At 35.5% G+C, this 15,581-nt stretch overlaps 1 protein-coding gene across 1 annotated transcript in view; it reads left to right on the top strand.

Moving 5' to 3' along the window:
- The window catches only part of TMPRSS15 (transmembrane serine protease 15), a 195,527-nt gene that overhangs the window by 154,406 nt on the left and 25,540 nt on the right, over positions 1-15,581 (top strand). Inside the window, 6 exon segments of the mRNA XM_033515099.1 lie at positions 1,637-1,756; positions 7,842-7,950; positions 10,607-10,716; positions 11,581-11,718; positions 12,823-12,972; positions 15,179-15,281. Of these exon segments, the coding sequence (XP_033370990.1) occupies positions 1,637-1,756; positions 7,842-7,950; positions 10,607-10,716; positions 11,581-11,718; positions 12,823-12,972; positions 15,179-15,281 (730 nt within the window).

Raw genomic sequence — 15,581 nt, 5'->3', positions numbered from 1 at the left:
ATTACTTCTTGACTTTCATGAGGAAAATAAAATAAGCAAACTGATAGCAAAGTATGAATTCCAATGGACACAAAGCTGAAGATGTTTGAATCTTTGAAAACATTCTACAGCCTTCTTACGTGGTGCAATACATATGATATCTACAAGCTACCTAATGTGTTCAAATCTTTGTGTGTTTACTGCTGTTACTTAATTGAATATAGCACTTAAAACACAGTTTAGGGTATTTTGCCATGTAAAAGAGAAATCTTAATATTTTAGTAGGAAAAGTTGATTTCTTTCAATCCAGGAGGTGGCAGTGCTGTTTAGTTTTCTGAGTTGAATAAACCAAGAATTGATCATGTTGTGTGTAAACAATGATTTCTTGCCTGATGGGCTTGTGCAAAATCTCTTCTTGGGTTATTGGCTGGAATTTTTGCTTTGGGTCCAGAAAGCACAGTTTTGTCTTTACTCCTCTGTGGATATTCATTCACTGGCCCTGTGTCACCTCCAAAACTTGACTGGAGATTGTTTGGTTCATTTTAATTTCCAATTGGATGCAAAATGTCAAATCTTTTTGCTTTATAATATTTGCATTGACAGCACTGAGAGTGTTTTGTAAAGCACTTTGAAATGCTACAATACATCCACACCAACGTCAGTCTGGGACACACAATACATTATGCTTAATCAGATTACAGAACTAACAGGTCTATGACAAAATATATGAAAAAGATGAAATTTTACAGATATTATTTTTCCTTCTTGCATCAGAAATTTTGACCTTTTTCTGTAAGCATTCATTAAAGTACAGACAAGGAACTGTGTGAATAGTTCTATAGAATTTAACGCAATTTTAAGAGTTTTGAAATTAGTAGTTCTCCAAAGCTAATTTTGGCTGCATGTTTCTGTTCACTTTAATAGGACCTACTTGAATTCTACAGATGTCTAAGACCAAAACCCTCTAAAGATTAAGAGTTTGTCTGCAGTATATGAATACTGATGCTCTAGGAAAACATTATTAGTAAGATCTGCAATTTCAAGGATCTACCCATATATTCTTCTAACAGAAATTTGCTGCTTGCTTATATATTTAATTTGTAAATCTGCTAAGAATATGGTTTCTGATAATTCTGGTGTTTCAGAATCTAGTCTTAAAGATTTTTTTTTTATGATATGCTGGTTAAAAAATCAGATTCCTTAGCATGATGAGGTGCAACAGTGTGATGTGTTAAAGTTGAAATAATTTAAATTGTATTTAGCTAAACCCAGAGATTTTACACTGTTCTTTAAACCAAAGCACAGTTTTCTCACATTATTTGAACATAAAAAAATTGAAAAATGACATATATTACATTACACAAAGTAGTTTATTTGTGTAAGTGAAAAAAAAGGAATTCACAGACATTTTGTTCCAGCCTTACCTCAAGCTTGGTTTCAAAAAATATTTCACTTCTGAGAGCTCTCTCCATTCTGTGCCAAATTTATCTTTGTAGTATGTGATATTTCATCCCAGGCTTCTGAAAATGCAGTTTTGTAAAACACTACAGAGTGGTTGATTTGATTTGTGATAAAGCAACCAGAGGTAAGTCAATTTTCCTTTGTAGTGAGACTGCATTACTGTTGTGCTGTTATTGCTCTCATCTTTATTTTCCAGCCGAGTGTTTGCCACCTGCTGAACTCTGTGCTGATGGTGTAACCTGCATTAGCAAAGATGTCTTTTGTGATGGAGTCTTGAACTGCCCAGATGGTTCAGATGAATCCGAAAAAAGATGTGGTAAGAATGTAAACTCCTGTGAACCGGTCTTTTTAAACGTTCTTAACACTGTCAGTAGTTTGTAAATAGTTTATGGGCAATAAACTGCACAGTGGAGTCCAAATCAATTCTACTAAAAATAATTATGAGTGATTTTTATAATCTTTATCTTGCAAGAGGAAACAATGTTCTGTAAAATTCTCACTAATGAAGAATGTGCTTAATAAATAATGAAATATTAGAGTCTTTCTGGTTTAATATAAAGTTATAGAATGTGTTGCATACTATAGCAATATTAATAACATAAATAGTATGTAAATTACAAAATAATATACAAATTTAATACGAAGATTTGCATCAGTGATATTAAACAATGTTCAGACCAGATGACCTCCACAAGTCCCATTCAACCTCAGCCCATCTTTGGCTCTATGAAACTGAAACCCCACTGAAACCGCACTGGGTTTAAGATAAAGAGGTTTTATACTGCAGTGCCAGTCAGTTCATTTGCCTTTGTCTTACATTCAAGTGCTGTGTCCATTTCTGGGCCACTCACTACAAGAAGGACATTGAGGGGCTGGAGAGGTTCCAGAGAAGGGCAATGGAATTGGAGAACAAGCCATGTGAGGAGTTGGGAGGTCTCAGCATGGAGAAAACGAAGCTCAGGGGGAAACTTCTCACTCTGTATAACTCCCTGCCAGGAGGGTGGAGCCAGGTGCACATCAGGCTCTTCTCCCAGGTAATCAGTGTCAGGACAGGAGGAAATGGCCTCAAGCTGTGCCAGGGGACATTCAGGCTGGACATCAGAAAGAATTTCTTCACAGAAATGTTTGTTCAGCATTGGAATGGGCTGCCCAGGGAGGTGGTGGAGTCACCATCCTTGGAAGTGATTGAGATATGACTGGACACTATGGTTGACCATGGTGATGATCTGGCAAAGGCTGAGTTCAATGACCTTGGAGGTGTTTTCTAACCTAGGTGATTCGACTCAATGATTCCAACTCCTTGGTTTCCCCAAGAAACTTTTTGTACCAAGGAGTTTGACTACAGTGCTCCTTACCAAGCTGCTCTGCAGTTTTGCTGGGGAGGCATGCGGGTTAATGCCTGCATTGCTCTCCCACAGCCTCAGCTCTCAGTTAAAAGTCTGTCAAGTTGTCTCACAAAGAGAACATTGCAAATGTTTTAGGAGAAATGGGAGCAATTCACTCCCTGAGTGTTTTGTTTTCTTGTTTGTTGTTTTGGGGTTTTTTTATTTTTTTTGTTTGTTTGTTTGTTTTGCTTATCACAGCAGCTGCATCTAGCTAGACCATATAATTATTGTCTCTGAGCTTGTCCTTCCACAGCTGAGGAAATAAGAAGGTTCTAAGGTTCAGTAGTACTTAGTTCCATGGAAAGCTTTAGGTAACATAACCCCAGGAAGTTATCAGCCATTCATTTCTACCATCATAATTTTATTTTTTTTTTTTTGAGACGGCAATCTTATTTGGGACATTTTTTTTTATTTTTTTTTTTTAATTTTAGGTATTGCTAAATAAGAAAAATGTAGACCCTTATATTCATAAAGTAATATTATACATCTCATAAAATGAATGCTTTTTACTTACCATCATAGAATCACAGAATGGCCTGGGTTGGAAGGGACCTTAAAGACCATCTCATTCCAACCTCCTGCCAGGTGCAGGGACACCTTCCACTAAACCAGGTTGATGAGAGCCCCATCCAACCTGGCCTTGAGCACTTCCAGGGATGGAACATCCATACAGTCTCTGAGCAACCTGTTCCAGAAGTTTTTCCTAATATCTGATCTAAACCTATTCGCTGTCAGTTTGAATCTATTTCCCCTTGTCCTTTCACTCCAGACCCTTGTAAATAGACTCCATTTCTCTTATAGGGTCCCTTCAGAGAAAGGACACAATTATGTCACCCGAAAGCCTTCTTTTCTCCAAGCTGAATAATCCCAATTCTCTCAGCCTTTCTTCATAGTAGAAGAGTTCCATCTCTCTGATCAACTTGGTGGCCTCCTCTGGACTCACTCCAGCAGGTCTATGTCCCAACTAGGTTTCAATTTACAAGTTTCATCCACATTTTATTGAAGATATTGCATTCATACCTGTTACATATGACAGAATTTAATTGATGTTATATATTGGGAGACACAGACAAAAATAAGCTCAAATACTTGAAGTCAAAGTTGTGTAGGCATGACTTAGCTGTGCCTTGAAGGCCACACAGTGATTTAAGTTCTGAATTGTGCTGGAATAGAGCTTTTCTGCTGAGGCATAGACTCTTATGCACATGGCTTTTGGATGTGATTTCCACATCTCCCCAAATCTTTACCAAATATAATTTGTGAATGTATTCCCCTTTGTAACCAAGGATGTTATTCCATGTTTCAGCACAACTGAGCTGAAAATTTCAGGAATGTGCATACTTAATAAAAGTAGTAAATAAAATAAATAAGTACAAATAATAAAAGTAATAAAAATTAAAATAAAAATATAAAACAAATATTAAGAAGAGTAAAAATAGTTTCATAGGGAAAACAGCTGTAGTTACAGTCCAGAAAGCTGGATGGTTTGTCCCTGATCATCTTTACTGATGCCTGGTATTTCCAAACAATCTGGTCAGTTACCACTAGGGCAGCAGTTTTGGCTCATAACCTTAAAGTACAGTTCTGGCTGGAGGACAAATTGTTCATCCATGTTTCTTATATTACATTTTCAGTCTTTTCTATCCAAAACCTCAGAGCTTCTCTAATTTTCTGTATTTAAGTTTCTTAGCAGATTTTATGAAAGCAGTGGAATGAGGGGTAAGAAGCTGGATGCACCTTTGGGATACCTGCCAATTTTTCTGCCTCTTTAATGTCTCATTTTTTCCCATTCCTAGAGAAACCTAATATGGTCACATGAAAGCTATAATTGTTTAGATTTTCAGAAGTTCTTCAGAGTTTCACAATGAGATTTATGACCAATTCATAATTCATGCTACAAGTGCTCCTGCATACAAGAGTTGCTGTCCTCTAAAAAACTTGGTTTATTTTTCATCTTGATTGTTATTCCCTCTAGTATTTCTGTTTTCCTAATGTCAATTGTTTAAAAATATAGGATTAAAAAATGAATTTTACTCATCTCTTTCCTGCATTAGAGAGAATTCAGTAAAATCTCAGATTCTCAGAAGAGATTCAGGCAACCAAACACCCTTTTGGTTTTTTATTGATTAAAATTATCTTGAAAGGTTTCCTTCTGGCTCTGCAATGCAGTGCAGTAACAAAAGGCTTCACAAAAGTACAGCTAGCAATTTCAGTGAAAGGGTCTCAAGAGAGATGTGAAGTCTGAACAGCAGCTACTAATAATGAGTGGCATTGCTGTAAAGCAGCCATGTAGCACGTAGGGGTACAGAAAGGGAGACTGGAGGCTGATCCCAGGAGGGTTTTCTGCAGACTCTTTGCAGTTATTATATGTCTAGACTATCATTTTGTGATTACTCACCTCACAGCATCACTACAGCACTGAGAGAGATTAATCAGAAAGTAATGAACTGGCCTTTGGCACAGAAAGGTCCTGTCAAGTGAAATATGTGGGCTTGATTTGACCAGTTTGGGGAGCTTCTCCCTCAAATTCAAGGCTAATGGGATGAAACCCTCAAAATGTCCCATGTATGGAACATTAGTAAATAGAAGAGGGGAGCAAGATGTATGTTGGGGAAAGAATGGAAGCAGTTCCTATCAAGGATATCTCCTGGCTCCTGCAGCTTTTCTTTGGCCTCCAGGAGGCAAAGAAAGAGGCAAAAATGTAATGACTTCCATGCACGTTATTGACCACAGCTCCTCTCTCCCTGCAAGGAGGAAGCACCAGGAGGTTGTCCAGGGAAACAGGACCAGTCCCTGCTCTCTTCCTGTCATTCCTGACACACCAAGCACTGACTATTGCTAGTCTGTGGATGACCTACCTAGGGACCTTTTCCAGAGTCTTGCTGTCCTGTTTGAATTGACTCACCGTCACTTAAGAGATAACAAATAAAAGAGAACAAGAAGAAAATAAGAACAATCATATTAATAGGGGGATGGAGCATCTCTTTTGAGGAAAGGCTGAGAGAGCTGGGGCTGTTCAGCCTCAAGAGGAGATGACTGAGAGGGGACCTCATCAATGTCTGTCAGTGCCTGCAGGGAGGGATCAGAGAAGGGACCAGGTGGTGCCAGCAATGGGATAAGAAGCAACAGGTAGGAACTGATGTACAGGAAATTCCACCTGAAGATGAGGAAGAACTTCTTCACTGTGCAGTGACTGGGCACTGGAACAGATCACCCAGAAAGGGTGTGGAGTGTCCCTTACAGGAGATATTCCAGAACCACCTGGACACAATCCTGTGCTGTGTGCTCTAGGATGATCCTGTCTGAGCAGGGAGGTTGTTCCCACTGTGGTCCCTTCCAACCTGACCCATTCTGTAATTCTAACAGATATGAATGAGCAAACACTTTCCATTGATTTAATTAGAACATTATGATTATTTTTTTATTAATGTCCATACTATAAGATTTATTTTAGATCAAATTATGTCTTACTTGTTAAAAGTACCACTTTTTCACAGTCTTCATCAGTAATAAGTGGGCACTTTCCTTCTTCTCACACTGATTTTCTTCTTCTCATTGATAAGGACAGGAAATAAGTGAATTAAAGTGGAGAAAAAAGTAATTCTATACCAATACCCAGCTCTAATGCTAACATAGAATAAGAACTATTATTCATGGACCTTTTCTCTCTATCTATGTAAAATCTTATGTGTTCTGTTTTCTTCTCAAAGATTGCAAAAGGGAATATGTTTCTATTTCAGCTCATGAATTAGGCACATTGGCAAAGTTCTTTCTGCACAGTCTTTATTTATGGTGTATAGCTGCCTGAAACAAAAATTGATTTTTATTTTGTGTTTGCTACAGTGATAAGCAGAAAGAACTTTACAGTTATAAAATGAACACACAAGGAGCCCAGATTTATTCTTTTATGTATAATTTCCCTGAGGAGAACTATGCTCAATAAAATTCCCATTTTATTTTCAATATGATTGGTTATTTGTAATTTGGACCATCATCATAAGTATGATTTCATTTCTGAAGTTAATTAAAAATTCTGTATCATTTCTGATCATCTGCCTCAAACTGATGAACTTTTCTTTACCTCTTTAGATAATCATGTGTGGTACTGATTTTATCCTTATATGAAAGCTCTATGATACTTTTTGAACTGAAGAGAAAACAGCATTAGACAGATTCCTAACACAATGTTCAAGAGATGCAGCAAAACCTTCAGTGGTTCTTCAGTGTCTGCTGAAATAAAAAAACTCTACACGAATTATCATTTCCAATCTTGCTGAGGCTTAAAAATATTTTTTTTCCCTTTTTTTTAGTGAAAAACTTTAACAGAAATGAACTTTTACAGAAATAAAAAGAAAAACTTTTACAGAATGGAATACTAACACTAAGGAAACAAAACTAATAAAAGCCTTTTGAAAATGATTATGATAAATGACATTTACCTCAACACCTGTCAGGAAACCTGGGAGATCCACTTATCTCTTCCAGTACTCAGTAATATATAAGGCGAGGAAATAGGAAGCTCATAAAAGTAGAGATAACAGTAGTCAGCCGTACCCATTTTTGCTTTTATTCACGTGATATCAAACTGTCTCTGATAGTTCAAACACAGTTTTCTGATTTAAAGCAGTTGTAGATAAGGACTGGTAAGGCAAGATTCTGTTTTCTTATAAATGTATAGAGTAAAAGGAAAGAAAAAATTGGATTAGCTAAATCCAGTCGATGGTTTTGAAATATTTGGATTGGTTTAGACTAGTTTGGATTGGTTGGATTGTGCCTAATTTAAAGTTAATTTTCTGTACTGCTTTTCTTCTTATGTAGTACTTTGAGATCAAACAGTGCTGAGAATTAGAAATGGGAATAATTTGATAGTGTATTTTACTTTGTCTTCCTATTGTTGCTTACAAAGCAGGTCCAAAGTAATCCATGTAAACTAATATCCAGGGTCACCCACATTTTGGCTCTGAACCTGTTTTTCAAATGTCATTCTGACAAATGTTCTTCATTATATCTTTACAGCTTCTGTTTGTGATGGAAAATTCATGTTGACTGGTTCCTCTGGGTTTTTTCACTCCATGAATTATCCAAAGCCATATAATGCAAACATTTCTTGCCAATGGATAATAGCGTAAGTCATTTTCTAATCATTTTGTACCTAACATTTTATTTATTATGAGGTGATCTTGTTTCCTGCACAATAGTCTTATGCCATTTGCCTTTATTCCCAAATACTCCAGCATAGAAAATATGTAATATATTTTCTCCTTTGTATTTATGTAACTTTTCTTTAAAAACCTTCATGCATAATTTCCATAACCGTATCAATAATTTTTCCACTTACAAAAATTCTTATGTACAATTTTGAGGAATGTTGTGTGCTATATACATCCAGAGGAACAAAAGTGTAGGTTCAAAATACATCACATAAATCAAAATAGATTTTTTTTTCAAAGGATTATATTAAATAGTAATCTTCAGGTTATGGCTTTATATGATGTAACTCTTACTTAACAGAAAGAATTTTCAAGAATTCCCTTGTCACTTAGGTGTAAAGGTTTCATCTGTGAGTTAAGAGTGCCTACGTACCTATGTAATTTAGGAATATGGATTAAAATTGCATAGTTAGCATTGTATATAATAGCTCCAAATGCCTTTTAAACCTTAGGCACAAGAAGTGGAATTTTTTTTATCAAGGATATATACCTACAGACAGGGACAACTGTTTGATTTTGACTCTCTAGGTCCAGTTCTTAGGCCAGGGAGAAAAAAGACACACTATATGGTAAATCTCGTCTAGAAGTACATATCTAAAATATTAGATGATCACGAGTTAGACAGTCCTAAAAATCCCTCCTGTGACTCCCAGTTCAGAAGTTACTGAAAGGCAGTAATTCTTATCATGGTTTCGTAATAATGGCTGTTCTTTGATTCTGAGAAGTATTAATTTGGCAGAAGATTTCAAAGGAGATTAAGAAATTGCCTTTAAAATTGGAAAAGGTTTGGGTTTTGCATTCCAAAGGCTCCTTTCAAAGTGCTGGGCTTTGATTTTGTTCAGAACTTTCATCTTCACCTTGAAATCCTGGTTTTCCTTCTGTTTAGTACATTTTTTCCTTCTCATCTTCAGTGGAACTGTTCAACAGTAATTACTGACAACACCTGGCTTTAAAATACAGGTGTGTCCCAGGAAAAGAACAGGAACTTTTTCCTTCAGAATATGTCTGCCTTGTTCCTCATTTCATGGCTTTGCAGAATTTGAGCACAGTTAATAAACATGGCCCAAGTGCCCTCCCTCCCTCCATCTAAACTGTTGCTGTTGCTCCAAGTGCTGCTATAGCTGCAAGAAGCATTGTGTTAGTAGATATCTATACCAGGTATGTAGCTAGCAAAAACTTCATTTCAGAAAGAATCATGAGCAATTGGAAACAGTATGGTAGAGGTTCTGCAGATATGTGTAATTACAAGTTGAAAAATGACAAAAACAACCTTCAGAATCCATTTTCCACTTACCTGCTTTAAAAAAATCTGGCAACGCTGAGAGTAAAGGCCTAAAAAACTCAAAGTGGTACTCAAATTTTGTCTTTCTTTCAAAAAGAGTTGTTTCCATAAGGGAACCTTTGGGGTTTTCCAGAAACCTGTGTTTTTTTATTATCCCTATAAAAATGTGTTTAAAAGCAACCTATAATACATCTGAGATTGGATTTTTCTTGTGCCTGCCTTTGTCTAGAAATATTTCACCATTACCTTTAGAAAGAGCTTTAACATTCTTGTCATTTAACTACAAGTGAAGATTCAATAGCCTCTCCTTCTAAAAGAGCAACGTGCTCAATATTTCCCTGAAAGTTTAGTTTCCTGAAAGTTTCATCGATATGTTTTACTCTTTTCTAACCAAGGCTATTTCTTCCCTCTGGGGAAATATAAAATAATAACAAAAACAAAAAAATTAAATGGCAAAATCTAAGTGTTTCCTTCACACTTCTCTACTAATCATTACTCATAAACACCGGAGGATTGCTTTTGAAAGTCTACTTTCATTGCATCTCTCAATTCCAAAAAATAAAAACACATAGGGGTAGCTAAACTGATAGTGATAGTAGTGTTTTAAAATTTGGACTACCATACATGTCTAGTGGAAAAGAAAAGGAAGAACAAATTAAATATAGATTACTCATTGAACATAACTGTAGCAAAATAAGGCCAAGAATTTTTACACTTTATTTTGGGTGGCTTCTGTCATTAAATTTTGTGTGCGATGGTTTGGATTTATAACAATTTCCCAATGAGTGGGTTTGAGATCATCACATCTGTATGCAAATCCCATTCTTGTCATAAGAGACAGCGTTTTGGACTTTCAGGAGAGAGATTTTAATATCTAGCTGTTCATATTGATAACTTGATACTATTATCTGGCATTGGAAGTCTACTTGAGCAGTGAGATATCTAAGAGTGTATGAAAAAGTGATTGCAATTCAATGAGATGCAGAGAACAAAACCCAGACAAAAACATCAAAAAACCCCTTCTAGAACTGGTTGTCTCATTCTAGAGTTCAAAACATTTAGTTTCTAGAGTATACTTAACTCCAGTGTGTAAAGGTGTATGCACACTTACAAAATGTTTATGCCAAATTCCTTTGGCAATTTTACAAGCTAAAAGACAGAGATCTTGATTAATATAATTTCCTGTTGCTTCTGAACTTATCATTCAAATACTCAATGACTTCAATGACTTTACTGAAGTCAAAAAATAGATTTTCAGTTTTGAGTTAATGTTTCTCTTGTTGCCTTAGAGTTCCCCAAGGGTTGTCCATTAAACTGAACTTCACTTCTTTTGAAACACAACCATATACAGACATATTGGATATTTATGAAGGATTAGGACAAAACAAGGTTTTAAGAGGTAAGTTTATTTTTCAGCTAATAATACTTCTCCATTAATAAAACCTAAGTGGTAAAATAAGCATTTTGAGGTATCAAGAGCTGCACATGTGTGTTCAAGAGTAAGACTGAATCTGTATAAAGTTACCCTGTTAGACAATTAATCTCAATTGACCTGTCTGCCCTTTAATTTGACCAGAAAAAACCCTTATACATTATTATGAAATTTCTGCTTGTTTTCTAAGATCTTATTTAAAAGATTTTGATAACTTCATCAGCCTCATAGTCTTGTCTGGTCCATGTTTCATTGGAAATATATTGTCAGAAGATCCTGTAATATCACACACAGTACATAAAATGAAAGCGTCTAAACTGAACTGGTGGGAGAAGTGCTTTGAAACTTCCTGAAAATCTTTACAAGTATGGCATGCTTTTCCTCAGATCTTGAAATATTGATGATACCTTATCTCTGTCTGTATTCTACTTTGAAAACTGGGATTGTACCCATTTTTCACAAGACTCAGTCTATACAGCTGAATCCCATCAGAGGTGGAAATCATATTCTGAAGATAGACTATAGGAAGATAGATCACAAAGATATATTATTATTTATACTTATTTTTGGAAATAGGTAGAAAACTGGAATGAGAAATGGTAAAAGACTAGCTGATATTGGTGGATATGAGAGGAGAAATATGCAGAATATTCATGTCAGCCAAACAGCTAAATGCTTCATGGGTTTGAAGTTATTGTAGCAGAATATCAGGGAAACCATTCCTTAAGACTCAGTAAACTAATCCACTATGCTTTTATGACAACACTGGAAATTTTAATGTGCATGTGATTATTTTCTCTCTCACTGTATGTTTTTTTAATTTGTTTTCAGCTTCTCTGTCAGGGACCAGTCTTGAAACAATTTACATTTTTTCTCATGAGGCTACAGCACAGTTTATGTCCGATTATTCAGAGAATTTGAATGGCTTTAATGCAACGTACACTGCATTTAATGCCAGTAAACTGAACAGTAAGTGTTTCCTCTCTCTCTCTCTCTCTCTCTCTCTCTCTCTCTCTCTCTCTCTCTGTGTTTGTATTTTTGTTTCTTTTTTATCCCAAAATATTGGTGAATCTACATTTTCACTTTGAGAAAATGGAGGTGGAAAGGGAAGCAGCATTTTCTGGCCTCGGTCCAATAACCATATAGTCTTTGAAAAATTTCATACTATTTTAAAGATTAAATAAATTATTTCTGTAAGGTCATTCACAGGTTTACAAGCCTGTATCTAGCAGTAGGGTGATATCTGACAAAACTCATCTGTGTAAATAAAACAGTGTCTGCACCTCCATCAGATTTCTCAGCCAATTTGTTCACTAATCAACACTATGAATTCATTGACCACAATATGTTTATAAAAAAAACATTCAGAACAACGTTTTAAAATAACTTTCAGGAAAATACTTACTTCAGTAAACAGACATTAGGAAGTCTGGATGAGGTAAATCTACAGTGACAACAAAATGCAGCAATATAACTCATGCTTTGGTAATTGGATAAGTGAAGGCTTCTTTAGCTGCTAAATTTGGAGCAGGAGGTGATCAGGGAATGTGGCTGGGTGGGATATGCTGCAGAAAGCATCCAGAGAGGCCAGCAAGTTCCTGTCATGTGGAAGCCCTGCCTGGCCTGCATTTCAAGGCTCCATGGATAGACACTGAAATATGAGGACAAAAGTGATGAAGATGCTGCAGCAAACCCATGTGAGCAAAGAAGAAGCAAATGAGAAGAAAGGGACATCCCAGGGGCATGGAGCACAGCACTCTGCCCTAATGGTGAGCCCTTTCTGCTGGAGCAGTCCAGGCCTTGGTAAAGAAAAGAGGAAAAGAGGGATCAGAAATAAAGGTTGGTGAATGAGTGCAAGAGCATGTAGGGCTACCCTTCAAAAATAGTGTTTTATTAACAAGTACAAACATCTATTTGAGTAATTTTCTTGCATTCCATAAAGAGGAAATTAAGTCTCTGTTGGGTGGTTTACAAACATGTTTAAAAATTTACATTGTTCATCACTCCTTCCTTTGCAATTCTGAGAAAATAGTATCTCTGTCATCTTTATTTACTAGAGGTCCTTATTCACAGATTATGAGAAAATCAATTGCACTTTTGAAGATGGCTTTTGTTTCTGGATACAAGATTTAGATGATGATTCAGATTGGGCCAGAGTTCAGGGTCCTACCTTTCCCTTGATGAGTGGTCCTGAATTTGATCATACGTTTGGCAACTCATCAGGTAAGATCAAAAAAAGTGGTTTGAAGATTTGATTTAGCTTATATCACTGCATTATACATTCTTCATAGTGGTATTATTAGGACGTCATGTTATTCTACCATAGAAATGTCAGGGCTACCAGACAAAATGTTTTATGCTACTGATTACCACCTTGGTGAAATATACCAAAACTAAAAGAAAAAAATAAAAGAATAAGTAAAATTATCTAAGTGTGAGGACTGAAAATTTCAATGCTATTTTTACAGCAAAATACCTTATCTAAGAAAGGAATTTCTATTGGGAAAAAACCTAGGTGTTTAACTTGAGGGAAAAAAAAGTATAATTGCATTATTAGGCAAATCACTTCTGTTTCATCCCTCTCTACTGCTGACATCCTCATGGTTGTCACAAAATAATTTTGATTTAAATAAAGTTGACCTGCAGTTTACAAGGGGCACCTGTGTCCCCAGTTACTGCACAGCAAACACACCAACTGTGACACACACACAAACATTCCAGTAACTGTTACAGTTCAATAACTTAATTGGAAGAGTGGTCATATCAAAAGTGGAATTTATTTAAAGAGACAATACTGATAGAAGTCAGATTTTGATTGTATCATGAACCCTTATATGAGAATTAGACTCCATAAGTTTTTCCTGTTTCAACAATAAAACCAATCATTTCCTCAGCTGATTTTTCAGTCCACCTAAAAACAGATAAAATGCAAATTGAGTTTTGCAATGGTTATATGTATTCTATGCAAGAGCTACATAAAACATTTAGTGACAGATAAGTGGAAAAACTGCAAATTTTCTGAAAAAAGTTACTCCTGGGAAAAGAAAAATAGTATTCTGCACTTTATGAGATAGAAATTATTCACCTCTCTCTGAGTAAATGCACATTTTCTAAACAGTCTTCAGAACTGTTTTGTCTTCCCACTTGCTCCTAGAATGCAAATCAGATGAAAGAATGTAGAATTTGTTTAATAAAACACTTGGCAATGATTTCTCTCACTCAAAAATATTAATCTATTTTAGGTGCTCTCTGTTTCCCTGTACCACATCTAAGCTGACATATATATATATGTGTAATGTTACTATTGTGTTGTATATTTAAATTTCTGTGACCTGTATTTTGAGTAAATTGCATTGATATCAAGCTGTTATATTCAGTGAAACTCTTTTTTTTGTTTATTTTGCTCTTGAAAAGTAAAGACCTTAATACATATTCAAAAATTGATTCTGAATGCTTAGAGAATTGATGAAATAGAAGACTTTCCCTCTGACTATAGGAAGAAATTTTTTCTTTAAGTTAGACACCATGTATATTTTAGTGCATGCTCTCTAAGTCAACAGAGGAAATTAAAGGCCTGGTTCAGATTTCAGATTCATTTTCAGGAACTTTAGCCTCCCACATGAAAAAAACTAGATAATCTGGAAGTATAAATAGCAGAATACAATCTATGTAATATAATTAATATTATTATAATTATATTCATTTGAAAATTTTATAAATATAATATTTGAATATATATGTATTAGATAGATAGAAAAAAATATAATATTACATCCATGATTTGACTAAAGCAAGAATTTTATTTTAAAGCTGCCTAAGTTTGCATTTCATATGACAAATCCCAGTGCTTCCGTGGCCTGGCCTCATATTGCAACAAGAGGTCCAAATTCCCAGCTGCAACAAATTATCTCAGAAAAAGCTGCAAACTCAATTTCACAAGTAAAAGGGGGTTTTGTTTGTTTATAAAACCTCACCTTGCTATAAAAAATTCACATCATCATTCTGTCATCCTGTCAACATACAATCCATACTTCCCATTGTCATGTGGATACAGGTTATGAAAATATTGGGAAATTCTTCTGCAAAATCACCAGCAATATCAAACAGGAAGATATTTGTATAAACCCAGGAGAATTTCTGCCTTCACTGAATATAGGGCAGGATTCCCACTGACTTGAAAAGAGCTAGGTTCCCATTGCTTATCTAGTTCTGAGGAGTATCCAAGCTTAAAAACTCAATTTAATATGCCATTGACTGATAAATATATCTTGGGATAATAAATCACATTTACTGTGTTGGGAATCTTCCAAATCATGTAACACTATCTGTGCTTGATGTTATTTTAAATGTAAGAACTCTAGTCCAATAAGTAACAACACTAAAAAGAAAGTTCTTCTGTCCTGGCTAAAGTGTGATCATTATCTTGCAGGATTTTATATTTCAACACCCATCGGATTTGGATTCAGAGAAGAGAGAGTCCGGATTCTGAGTTTGCCTTTGGTCCCTTCAGATACATATTGTCTAAGCTTTTGGTATTGTTACATAATCCCTAAACCTGTATTTTGTCTAAGAATGTACCCAAAGAGCTTGCTTTCATGAAAAATATTAATCCCACTCAGTGTGCCAGCAACGCCAGCCTGGTCCTGTTTGGATTTCCACAATCAGTCCCAGCTCCAGGCCTGAAGTTTAATTCCTTCATAGTTTGACTTTTGAAGTTAGCTGTAATGTGTTTTATTTTTCACTCTGCATCCAATATTCATTTTTACACAAAAATAATATTAAGAACCCTTGTAATGTTTTTTGTCGTGAAGCTTAACTAGGCCTCTACAATT

The sequence above is a fragment of the Parus major genome, chromosome 1 (genome assembly GCF_001522545.3).
Source record: "Parus major isolate Abel chromosome 1, Parus_major1.1, whole genome shotgun sequence".
NCBI lineage: Eukaryota > Metazoa > Chordata > Aves > Passeriformes > Paridae > Parus > Parus major.
The sequence above is the reverse complement of the archived record's forward strand: the minus strand, read 5'-3'. Positions and strand labels throughout refer to the sequence as shown.